This window comes from Sylvia atricapilla, chromosome 9 (genome assembly GCF_009819655.1).
Source record: "Sylvia atricapilla isolate bSylAtr1 chromosome 9, bSylAtr1.pri, whole genome shotgun sequence".
NCBI lineage: Eukaryota > Metazoa > Chordata > Aves > Passeriformes > Sylviidae > Sylvia > Sylvia atricapilla.
The window spans coordinates 21,412,664-21,425,325 of NC_089148.1; the positions used below are offsets into that span (position 1 = coordinate 21,412,664).

General features: G+C 37.0%; 1 protein-coding gene across 3 annotated transcripts in view; it reads left to right on the forward strand.

Moving 5' to 3' along the window:
* The window catches only part of FNBP1L (formin binding protein 1 like), a 56,659-nt gene that overhangs the window by 16,780 nt on the left and 27,217 nt on the right, over window positions 1-12,662 (forward strand). For all 3 annotated transcript variants that reach the window (XM_066325224.1, XM_066325222.1, XM_066325223.1), the window contains exon 2: window positions 12,193-12,308. In XM_066325224.1, coding sequence (XP_066181321.1) covers window positions 12,193-12,308 — 116 coding nt within the window. The remainder of the gene's footprint in view (window positions 1-12,192; window positions 12,309-12,662) is intronic.

Sequence of the window (12,662 nt, forward strand, 5' to 3'; positions counted from 1 at the left end):
AGCTGCTCCAGCTCCCTCAGCCCTTCCTCACGGGATGCTCCATCATCTCTGCTGCCCAGACCAGCTGCAGGGGCTCCCTGTCTGTCCTGTGCTGAGGAGCCCAGAGCTGGGCACAGCACTCCAGATGCACTCCAGATGTGCCTCACTGGGTCTGAGTAGAGGGGCAGGAGCACCTCCCTTGACCCACCCACAAAGCTCTTCCTAACACTGTCCTTGGCTCTGCTGGCCCATGGACGGCTTGTTGTCTGCCAGGACCCTCAGGTCCTTCTGTGCAGAGCTGCTCTCCAGCAGCTCAGCCCCCAGCCTGTGCTGGTGCCTGGGGTTATTCCTCCCCAGGAGCAGGACCCTGCATTTGTCTGTGTAAAATTCAGGGGTTCTTCTCTGCCCCTCTCTCCAGCCTGTGGAGATTTTTCTGCAGGGCTGCACAGCCCCTGGGGTGTTGGCCTCTTCTCCCAGCTTTGTGTCCTCAGTGAATGTGCTGAAGAGCCATCTGCCCCTTCATGGAAGTCATTGACAAATAAGCTGAAAATCCTGGGCCCAGTGTTGAACCTTGAGGTCTAGTCAGATTTGGTGCTTGTTCATCTATACTGTTCAGATCTCCACTGGATTTTAGGGGGAATACCATTCTATTTTTATCAGTATAGTGAGGAAGGAAATAACTGAAGAAAGTAGACTTCTGCTTAAATGCCTTTTAATTTCTACATTGACTGTTCATTTGACTCTCAGAAATAAATTTGCTCTCAAAAAAGGAATTGATGTGGTCTGCTGTCACTATTGCTAGTGTGACCCTGCCTTTCATGTTTATTTCTATCCTGAATGCAACTACTATTTCTCTTGCTTCAGACAAGCATTGGCACTGATTGTACTATAAATTTGCTTGCATTTGGTATGGAGCTCCTGAAGTGGTACAGAACATATTTATGGACCTCACTGTCCTTTTAAGATGTTGGATTACAGAAACAGTATGAAAAATGAGCTGTAATGAGTTTGGACTTTGTATGTGTTTTGGAAAGAATGGGGAACCTAGCCATGGCAGTTCAAAAGTGTGGGTTTTCAGAATACTGAGGTTTGTATTCATCTTCTGTGTATGCAACTTCAGTGTCCAAATATGCTGTAATAGGGTTTTTTACCTTTTTGAAATTGTAGCTTTTTAAATGGAAGTGCGTATGCTTATGGTTAAATTATATCATTCTTCTTCATCCTCTGTACTTTAAGGAAAAATACCTTGTTAACCAAGGGAAACGGTATGTGTTTTTGTACAATTTGATTTATCAGAGGAAGTACATTTTTACTAGAAATAAAGGGTTTATGAATAATGTTATTCTTACAATACAGGTTATGATTCTGAAGTCTCTGGTGAAATATAGGAGGACCTTACTGTATATTTCTAGGCTCATATCTTAAAAACTCTGTGAGAAACTGATACATGGGACAATTGCGTTACATTTTAATTTTATCTGAATCAAAAAACCTTGAAAAATTCCAGTGTTTTGAAGGTGCCAGTAATAACATCTGGTTTTAGTTTAAATTCTTTATTCGGTTATGTTAATGTTACTAAGAATTTTGCTTCAAAAACAATGAATACAGTAGATTCCATTCCAAATAAAGAATGTGGAGGGGTGATGTTGGTTTTCATTTTGTTTTGAGTTTTTGGATTTGGGTGTTGTTTTGTTGTTTCTAGGGTTTGTGTGTGGGTTTGGTTTGTTTTCTGTCAGGGTATTTATCTGTGTCTGAAATAATGTTCCAAAGAATAGAGGAAGGCTCTAACTTACTGCCATGTGAAGTGTATGGATTTGGTTTTATAATCAAGTTTGAAAAGTATTTACTATTGCTAGCAAGATACCTGTGAAGGGAAAAAGATGTGGCTACTACAGTCTTTTTCTTGAACACTGAAGTGTATTCACAGGTGATCTTGAAAAGGGAACTTCACTTTATGGTAGGACTTGTTACAGAAAAATCCTCTTGTTCATTGGGTTCACAAAACAAACAGCATATGGCAAATCATTTAACAGCCTTCCAGTTCTGTAACTATTTACGTAACTGGTCCTGTGAACTCTGGTTTTCTGAAGTACTGAACAGTGTCTGCTCCGTTTTAGTGGGAAGTTGCTCAGAACAGTCCATGGTGATTAACCCTGTTAGGATTTGCAGCCTTTCCTACACCCCAAAAGGCTAATAATTAAATTCAATAAAATTCGAAGGGCTAATCAAAACCTAAGTATAGATATCTTACTCTTGAGTGGTTTAGAACAGCAGATATTTGTTTACAAGCTATGTGGGTGTAGTTGTGTATTTTGAATATCAATAAATTTAAGGTTTGTGCCTTTGTCTTAAGTCTGTCTGATAGGAGCTGATGATAACACTAGGAAATACCTTCTCATATTCCAGCTGCATTCACTATAGCTTCCTTCACATAGGAGGAGAGAGTAGTTGAGACAGTTCATCAGAGCTGTGCTGAATGAGGAGGTTTTGTCTGGGTCTCTGCTGAGAGCTGGAAGATTCCTATTACAAAAAGAACCACTGTATTTTATTCCTGTACCAAGTTCTTGTAGGTTTATTTGGTATTGTAATTACACCTAGTGTGAGAAATTAACTAAAAGTTAAGAGCAGGATATGTTTGTTGTATTCTTGTGCTGTAAGTTTTATTTTATTTTATGAGTTCATTGTTCACTCCAGTTGCTGTGTAGAAAGAGTGCCATGAAATGTGTTTTTTTTAAGGAACTGTTGACAGAAGTTTAAGATTCTAAATAATATGCATCTTCATTAAATACGTATGAGGAAAGTTATAAGGAATATACCATGCATATATACCTTGCTCTCTGTGTTGAAATGAAGTTCTACTGGTGATACTCAAAGCCTGGATTCTATATAGATGTTTTTACAGTATATTTGTCCTAATTGTCAGAACCATAAACAATATGATTCAGCCCATACCAAATAGATTCTTTTCTTTCTGACTATTCTATTGAGACAAAGCCTAAAGATGCGTCTTTTAAGTGTGAAACACACTAATTTCACCTGTCTGCCTGGGATTTCTCCATCACACTTGTTAAACAGTTTATAATTTTTAAGTCAGTTGAAAATGGTATTCTGCAGTCTGCTTAATAGCTGAGCAGATAAATACAAGGAAGCGATATTTGGATGAGAGGGAAGTCGCCACTCTCCCTTCTTTTTCACCTCCCCCATCTGGCAGAAAGTACTTCCTTGTTTTAAATTTGTATCAGGCATCTTGGCTTTTTGAGGAGTTCAGAGCTGTGACTCTATTACAGTTCTAAACTGTAGCAAAGTCTATAGAATAGCCTCTAAGTACTGTGCAAACGAAGTTATTTTAAATGTCACATTTCAGTTCAGTAGAACTCAGTAAATAGTGCAGTATAAGCTGCGTCTCACGGCATTGCAGCTGGACATGTTGTAATACAATTTGTACAGAGTTGTGTGTGCACATGCAAACCTGGTGGATCTTGTTTTCAGAATTTGGGATGTAAGGCATCTAGGTATTCTGTAATATTCAATGTGCAAACATTTTGTCTTTCCCCTACTGCCTTGCTTTGTAACATTGAGACTGCTCCTTTCTTGTCTTGAACACACTGTTCACTCCCTTAGTGTATGGGGAGGAAAAAAACCAGTGCATACTCTGCTTGTTAGTTGTTGTGCCAGACTGGCCAGAGCAGGAATTTAACCCTTCGCTGAACAAGTCAGTAGGTGAGATCCCTTTCTTGTTTCTACAAGTTTTGAAAAAACAGATCCTCCAGAATGCAAAAATAGATTGTCATGTGTGCAAGAACTGGGGAGTGTTAGAATTGCTTGCTCAGTCAGTCTCCTGTGCTTGCATTTTTAATAATATTGTGGAAGTATCTGTAGTTGGTGGAGAGGTATTTAAAAGTTTTGAAAGGTTTCAGTAGTTTCAGCAAAAGGGTTCTTTAATCATACACTAAAACATTCACTATGTACATTACGTGTCAAGTCATATAATAATATTTTGTAACTGAAGAACTAAATTATTGTTTACAAATTTTTTCAAAAATAAAAGTCTTGCATCATTGCTTTCCAAACCAAATAGTTTGTTCTTGCAGATTTTCTGTAGGCTACCATTAATCATGCAGTAAATGTGCTGGTTTTGCAGAGAACTTCTGCTTCACATGAGGCCTCACATGGGTGTTGGTCATATAGCAAGTTCAGTATTCTACTGCTTCATTGATATATAGCCTCTCTGCTTTATAATCTGTTATTCTAGTGTTACTGGAAAGATGGGATTTCCTCCAGATATTTCTTATAACAAGCATCAACATCTCTAAGCACTGTACAAACAGTAGTAGCATTTTTTTACTGTGATGCATGATATCACACTTACTCAGTTTAGGGTTAAACGTAGTCTTCCTGTCTCCTGTTTCAAGTGACATAACTAGGACTAAAATGTACTTATGCTTCGGCCTGTTTATTAACAACTTTCAGGCATTCCCAGAAGACTCAGGAAGTGCCTGTTCTCTGGTTTGGCTATGGTGAAAGTAAGATTTTTTTGGTGTTTAGGGGAATAGACATAATTACATGCTTTGTATATACAAGGCAAGTGTAATTGACTGCTCCGGTCTTAAGATGGCAACTATTTTAATGTAATATTGCTCAAAAATATATGGTTTATCATCTGCTATTGTCTTGGATAGAGATGTTTGAAAATGGTCTGTTTTAAGTTAGTGTGGGAATTAAGCTTAAAATAGAACTTGTTTTGCTATTAAACTTTGGTTCAAATGCAGCTAAGACTCAAGTATTCTAACAATCTCTATTAAGAACATATGTGGAAAAAAACCCTGACTAAGTTTCTTTAAAAAAATTCTTCCCAATTAAAAGTTGAATGAAATCAGTTGAAAGCTGAGTGGGTTCTGATCGAGTTTACGAAGCAGGATTTCCTGATTTATATTTTATGTATGCTTGTATTCTAGTGATACTTTCTTCATATGAGAGTGTGTGTGTGTGTTCTTCTCAAGTGGTGGTCATCAGGTATCCATTCTGACTGCTTGGGATGCAACAGGTACCTCCTTCCTAGCTGGTAGGTAAAGGTGTTAGAGCTGGTACACACCCACAGTGGAGAACATGCACAATGTGAAGTGGCTGTGATGGGTAGCAGGGAGGAAGGAGGCCTGGGACTGTGCTCTGGCTACCGCACACTGTGTTGGTAGAACTTGCTGAGGAGGAGGAGGAGGAAGTGGTGTGTTTAGGGAATAGCCCTCCCTACAGTGTGGCAGGCTGTGAGCCTGCTGTGGGACTACACAGCAGGGTCATCCGAGTGAAGAGAGCAGGCCTGTAGGTACTGCAAAGAAGTGAGGTTTTCCTTACTTAAGTTTGAGTCCTGATGCAGTGAGGTAAATATACTGTTCTTAGGAATGTGACCATCTGTTAACTGGAGAATTCTGGAGATTATTCATTAACAAGGCAGGTAGGAGTGGTTGTTGAGATACCCTCTGCAGCAGTGTGTGCTTTTCCTCTCATTTTAACATTGGTGTTTAGTGTCCCAGTTGTGAACCTTCTCAATGTTTGCTCTGCTGGTGGGAAACTATTGCTGGTGAAGTCTAATGATTAGTCCAACTGATCCCCTCAGTGGCACAGGTGAACTGGAGTGCGCAGCTGAAATCTCTAATGGTTTTCAGCTGATCTCCTAATCTCTAGACGCAGAACTTGATTCTTTTGTAATTATGGCTGCTCATTTCAAAAGCAGTCACGAATGTTTCCACACGTGTTCTGTCTGTGGCAAATTCCTGCTCTTTCATGGAAACTTAAATGTGTCACACCTGTGAAGTTGCTCAGTTTTAAGACATCCCATCCTGTCATACCTGACTTGGATCTAGAGTTTCCAAAGCAGTTCCTTTGCTGCTGGTCTGGCACATCTTTATGGAGAAAAAGTCTTCACTTCCTCAATTGCATCTCTCCATTTTTAGCTTTGCTTTAGAAAGCTTCCTTGCTGTATTCATTATCTTACAGCGTGGCTGAATCTCCAGTGGTTCAGTACTTTTTTGAGTTTTTTGCTCACTTTATCGTGGAAATGTTTCCCTAATCATAGAAATCGACTTTTTAAAATTGAAGTAGACAGTGATACTGCTTTTTAAAAATATATGCTAAAGCTTAACAGGCAAATAGATTTTTCACACTGTGTTGATACTATGAATTTATTAATGCTTCCTCGGAGCAAAGTAGTCTTTTGTCCAGCTAAAAGTGATTTTAAAATTCCTGTTGTTTTCTCTTTTGCGCATTAAACACTATGTATTTCTAGCAGAGTTTCTCACTTAATTATTTTCAAGCTACAATATAGTGTGCTGTTAATAGGAGTGTCTTAATTTTTGCAAGCAAGGTAGCTCCATGTCCTCAAGGTCAACCTAAAAACTCTTTTCAGAAATTCTTTTTTGGAATTATTCTTCATTTCATGTCTCAAAAAGACTAGCAGATTTTCTTCATAGTATGCCTGTACAATCTATAGTGAACTTTTAATATGAAAATAAAGTGTGAAGTAGTGTTTAATTTTTGTATATGAACATGTTACTTTTTTCCTCATCTTAATCTAAGTGACTCTGCTTTATTTCCAGTGTCACTATGGCTCTTGGTGTTGTTGCCCTGAACCTTCTGGTTGGTATTGATCTTCTAGTCTATAAAATCCTTAGCCTTTAAGTTTGCTCAGGGCACATTTTTTCCTCTCTCTTAACTGTAATGCCCAGATAATTTTCAGAGAGGAATGAGGTATAAATTGCAGATTAGTCTGGAGCTACAATCTAGAACTTGCAGAAAGCAGAAAGCAAAACGCTTTCTCTTTTGTTCTTGATATAGAAACAGCTCTTTGTTAGTTTTTAGATGTGAAGCTAACAGGGTATTTTGAAAAGATAAAGTACTCTTTAGCTGGAAGCAGCTTTTGTCTGCCTGTTAGTAAGAAGCACATTGCAGTTGCAAGGAGAAAAGAAAGACCTAACTAAATTGATAATTATGAAAACAAACAGGCAGGAATACAGAGAAATGATAATCAGTTCAGACAGTAAAATAAAAGAGCTATTATGCTAAGATAGAAAAGGAAGCAGGAATGCATAAAGATAGAGACTAAAGTAGAAACCAGACAGTGAAGAGATATCCACAGAGAGAAACTGAAATGTATTGTCAGAAGTAGATTAGTGTAACATGCTCTAATTAAAATACAATTTTATAATTTACTTGTCCTGAAGACAAAGAGAGAAAGGTATAGTATATTATACTGGTAACTTCTCATTAATATATTAATGGCTATTGTGGTTCCCATAACTTTTAATGTAGTGCATCAGGTAGCTCTTTGTACAAACACAGCAGGATTTTTTTGGTTTTGTTTCCTTTTTTTGAAATAAAGAAGTTTACTTGGAGATACCTCCAAGTAAAACAGTGAATCATTTGAAGGCCTTGATCATTATCTAAAAATAAAAAAAAAAACAACACCAAGCTGCATAAAGTTTCATAATTCAGCTTCAGGTTTTTATTTTGTAAAAGTTTTATAAAATCTTAATATGTTAAATAGTAACTTTATAATGTTTTTAACTTAAAGTGTATAACTACTTGAATAGAGTTGGGTGTTACAAAGTAGTCCTTTTTTCTTCTGCAGTGCTACTTGTGCAGGGAAAAAAAAGACATTATGCAGAATTTTACCTATCATTTAAATTTATCCATAATTCAGGTTCATGTGATAAACCCTCATGGGCATTAATGGAGTAAACAAGAGGTGCTAAGATTGGTATTAAATATCTAATCACCCTCATTTTCTCACTTGGCTTTCTGTGGATTTGTAGTTGTGTGGCTAAGTAAGTCATGGCTTTTCATAAGGTGATAATAAAATGCAGCATTTATATCCAAAATGCACTGGGGCTTTTTTGGTGCAAAGTGTTTGAGTTTTTTTTTTCCCCTGAACCAAGACCTGATGGCTGCTTTTCCATGCTCTGAGCACTGGCATAATACATATTTCATTATACCAGCCTGCATAAGGGTTAAGAATTTAAGGAGCAAAAGACAGGATTGACTTGGAAATTTAGACTGACTGTGCAGGCTGGAGAAAAAAGAATTGGGAAAAAACCTCATCTTGAGCCAGTGCATCAAAAGTGCAAATAAGATCACTTGGGTCATTGCAGACTAAAATTGTGATCAGATGAAAGTGTGGAAGTAATGATGTACAGTTGAGTCAACAGAGAATAAAATGATGGTAGAATAATTAATGCCAAGTATCCTCATTCCAATAAAATGTTTTATTAAGTAGATATTGCAGGTATAATTAATTGTGATAGGTTTCTGAAACCTGGAAGTCAATGTACTTCAATGTTTAATGTGATTCTTAAAACTTTCAGCTGTATTGTGGGGAGGTCAGTGAAATTAGAGACTAATTTGAAAGCAATTCAATGTTAATGCAGTTAGCTACTTTACATATTGTAAAGGAATAAATTAGTGAAACAGAAGGATTTTTTTTTTACTGAACGATGTCACAATCCTAGCTATAAATGCAAGCAGAATTTTCTTCTTAAGTTGATGAAAGCTGGGAACATTAACCCCTAAAAAATCTCAGTCTTGTCTAATGCCTTTTATTTGAAACTCCCACACTAGTCCAATGTCTGGACTGGTAGCTTTGGGAAGACTAAACGTCCAATATTTATGCTGTAACATGCTTCCTCTGAAGAGATCTCCCGTGTTTTTCTTTTTATTGGTTCTTGAGGCTTGTTTGGAGAAAAAAAAAAACATAACAAGTGTCAGTAAGAGGAGGAGAACAAATCTTGAGTTTAACCAGGAGAGTCTGTTTTGTCGTGAGTGCAGGTTTGAGTCAGGCTCACTCTTGGCTTTGATGCTTCAGCTGCTGTGTTTGTAAAGCTTCTTGATATCTGCAAACACATGATAAGTTTAGAACTGCAAACCCAGAGTGTTTATAACACTAATATGTGTTTCCAGTAAATAATCTGGAAGTAGAATTTAGGTAGGTGACATTTGTTTTGGAATAGTCTGTTTTGACCTACTGCAAACTTCTTGTCAAGTGTCAGATTTGTTTGTTTGTAATGGAGAGGCTTTGGACTACATTCCATTTTTGAGTGGGCAGTTTTTACTATGGCCACTATCCATTACCTGACCTTAATCACTTTAATAATAGTCAGCTGCAGTTTTAATAAAGTTTTTTACAAAAATTGTCTGCTCAGCTGCCAAGGGGTGTGGGCAGTTACTAGACAAACAGCAATATATATTTGCTTGGAAATACTGTTGAGAACATACTTCATTATCAAGGTGGAGATAGCCAGATTGTAGGATGTAGATTGTAGGATGTGGTGTTGTTTTTTTTTTTTAATAAACTGCTGATCACTAGTTCATGCAGTTTTCATATTTCTTATAAAGGACCTAGCCTAACTAACACACCAATACATTTATTTTGAAATAACAGACCTAAATTTCATTGGAACTATTTGGTCTATTTTCTTGTCTATACAGCATTGCCTGATTTTAGAACATTTTTTTCCATTGAAGATATCACTTCTATCTCAGTGCATGAGTTTGATTTTCTTTGTAGCAGTCTGGAAGATTTGTTGTTTGTGTTCCTGTACAAAAAGAAAGCTTTTTGCTTAATTGAGACCCAGAGCTCAAACGTGAGTTTCTGGAGAGAGATTAAAAGTGAATGAATAAATTTTTGACTCCCCTCTAAAAGCCTTTCTGAAAAGGCCAGTCTTTTTTGCTTATTTGTTGATGTTGACTTTGTCTTTTGCTCATTTATCTCAGTGGCTTTGCAAAACAGTGTAAGGTGATTCTTGTGACTGCAGACTTTCATTCACTGCTTTATTGTTTATAGAGAATTTGAAAACTTGTGAAGCTTGTGGGATAATCCAACAAAGCTGTCTTTGCACAGAACATACTGTTTCTAGGATCAGATTAAAAAGTGGAATTAAAGGGTGGGAAAAAAGAGGTTTTTGTCATGTAATCAGTGATGAAATCCTTGTAGTAAAGTGTGATAGCTTGTCAAATGTAATTTTCATATTAATAGCAGATCTTTAAGGAGGTTTGAGCAGTGGAGTCCTTTTTTGTTTCAACAAAATATTTGGAAAGCCGCTGTCTCTGGTTGCATGTTTGGAAACATGAGTAATGTGGTGTTCCCTAATGCTAATGCAACCTTAGCAACAAATGAGAGCTTTGTGGTCTAAAGAGCTTAAGTAGGACAGCAAAGGCTTTGTTCTGCTGTGTGCTGAAGGAAGTCAGTTCCTTTTAATGGTATTAGGTATTGACTTCATGCCAAAAGCATCTTTTACGAACTACTTTTGGATGCTAGGTTAATTTTGTAAGAGTAATTACACAAATGAGTGGAGTATAAAAAAGAAAGGCTTCTTGAGATTGATATATATTTATGCATATTTGCAAATGTGGTTTGACGCCAGAGCCTGGTAACTGTCTCCCTATTCCCACACTCAAACAATGCATGTGCAGCTTCTCTAAAAGCAGTAGCAGTAATGTCACTTTATTTGACATGAGATATTTCGAGTGGAAATGTCCAGTTAGTGCAAAATGTACATATCAGAATAATGTGAGATACAGGCCATAGTTTCCCGAATACGTTGAAATCTGGTCTTCAGTCCCTCTCCCATCTCTTGCCTGGTTCTGTGGTGAAACATCAGGGAAAGTGGTTGTGATTTTGATGGAGAGAGTGGTGCAGGGGCTGGTGGTAGAACAGGATGGATGCTTTTGGTTGGCAGTATTTGCATGCCATTGGACTGAAGTGTTCAAGGCACTAATGGCTGTGGTTGTTAGTCTGTGGTGTAGACTACTGGGACCTGCAAGGCAACATTTGAGAGCAACCTTAATCTTGTTAGGTTATTTTTATTTTCATTGGTTGTATGGCTGTGTTCACTTGGTATCTCTTTAAGTGAATGTGTGTTCCTTGAGTCTTAGGCCTTGAAGGATATTACAGCATTTTTTGATTTAGCTGTAGATCATCCTACTGCATGTTGAAATTGAACTTAAATTGCTAGTGCTAGAAGTCTACATCATTCACTACGTTCTGACAAGCTGCTGAGTCTGCAAGAGATAGCCTCTGATAAACAGCTTTCAGAGCTTTTTTCATGTAAGTTAATTAAACTTTGAACTTAATTGGTTCCTTTTTCTTTTTCTGCTTTTTTAAAGTTTACTGTGACGTGTATTTGGATTCAGCCTCTACAAGACATAAACTTTGATGTTTCAGTTACTTGTCTTTTTTGGATTACTAAATGACTGCTAATTTTAAATGCTATTGTGAACTGAGAAAATCTTTGATTTTTTTTTACCGTGGTAGATTATTGTAGCATAAAATGCAAGTATGTGTTAGACTAAAAATGTTTGCCAGGTGCTATTTTGTACCTTTGTTTTCTCCTGCCTAGTTCTTAACCCCTGCCCATAGTTCTGCTTGGTTTTTGACTTTTCAGCTTATCCTAATTAGTGTATCCTCCACCTGTTGATCAATACAGTGCAGTGAAAGATTGGTTTTGAAGATGGTTTAATGTATTAAAAATGCCCTTTTTTTTGAAATGTAGTTTATTTTTGATTGTTTCTCCTTTTTGTGTTGAGCTTTGCTGTATCTTTCTTAATTATAAGGACAAGTTTGCTTTCTTTGGAATCTCCTGTTAGAGCTGGTGATGAGCTGTGTATATAGTTTTGGTTTAATAAATGTTTTTGATATGCAGACTACACCCAACTTAGTAATGCTGCTGAAATTTATGTTATTTTTCTTTCAGTGGGTAATCCTAAGAGTGAAAGTAATTTTCTGTATCCAATGAAATTATAACTTCTTTTGTTTCAAATCTGCCAGACATCTCTTCTGTGAGCTGTCTCTTGCTTATCTAATAGTGATCTTTGGTTGTGTCTGTTTTCTTGGTGGAAAAGACTAACTTTTGAAATAAAGGGGTTTGAGAGGAAAGACAGACAGATTTGCATTGGGAAAGTGATGAAAGACTGCTTACAGCTTAACATGCAAGTATTTAGAGCTGGTTTTACAAAAAGAGAGAGATCTGTTCCTGCACATGAAATCTACTGTTCTGGTATATGGCTGATATAAATATTCACATTTGACTGATTTATAACTTGAATGACTTCTACCTGAATAGCAAGCATTCCCTCAGAGCACAGCTTATAAATAAATGAGGTGTAAATCTCATGCTGCTGTGATTCTTAACTAATTTCGGGTAATTTTGTTTCCTTTTGTTTTTAAAGGATCAGTTTGATAACTTGGACAAGCATACACAATGGGGCATTGACTTCTTGGAGAAATACGCAAAATTTGTAAAAGAAAGGATAGAAATTGAGCAAAACTATGCAAAACAACTGAGGTAAGGTTTTTTTCTTTGCAAGAGGATCTTAAAAGTTACTTAAAATTGCTGTATCACTTGGTGGGGAAGTATGAAATGTCGTGATTAATGACTGTTTTTCATTTGCAGAGTGAATTAGATCACTAGCTGTTTTCATGACAGACCAGTCCAAAGCAGAAAATTATCTTTGGGTGTGCACTTGCTTACTTGTTTTTGCCTTCTCTCCCACCCACCCTTCAGATCTTTGAACTAAAAAGGTTTAAGGCTTAAAATTAAAGATTCAAAACAAGGAAAACCATAGTGACTTTTTGCACTGACTATCAGCATGTTTGCTGTTAAGTGCGATATCTATATCTACATTTGAGTGTGTGTATG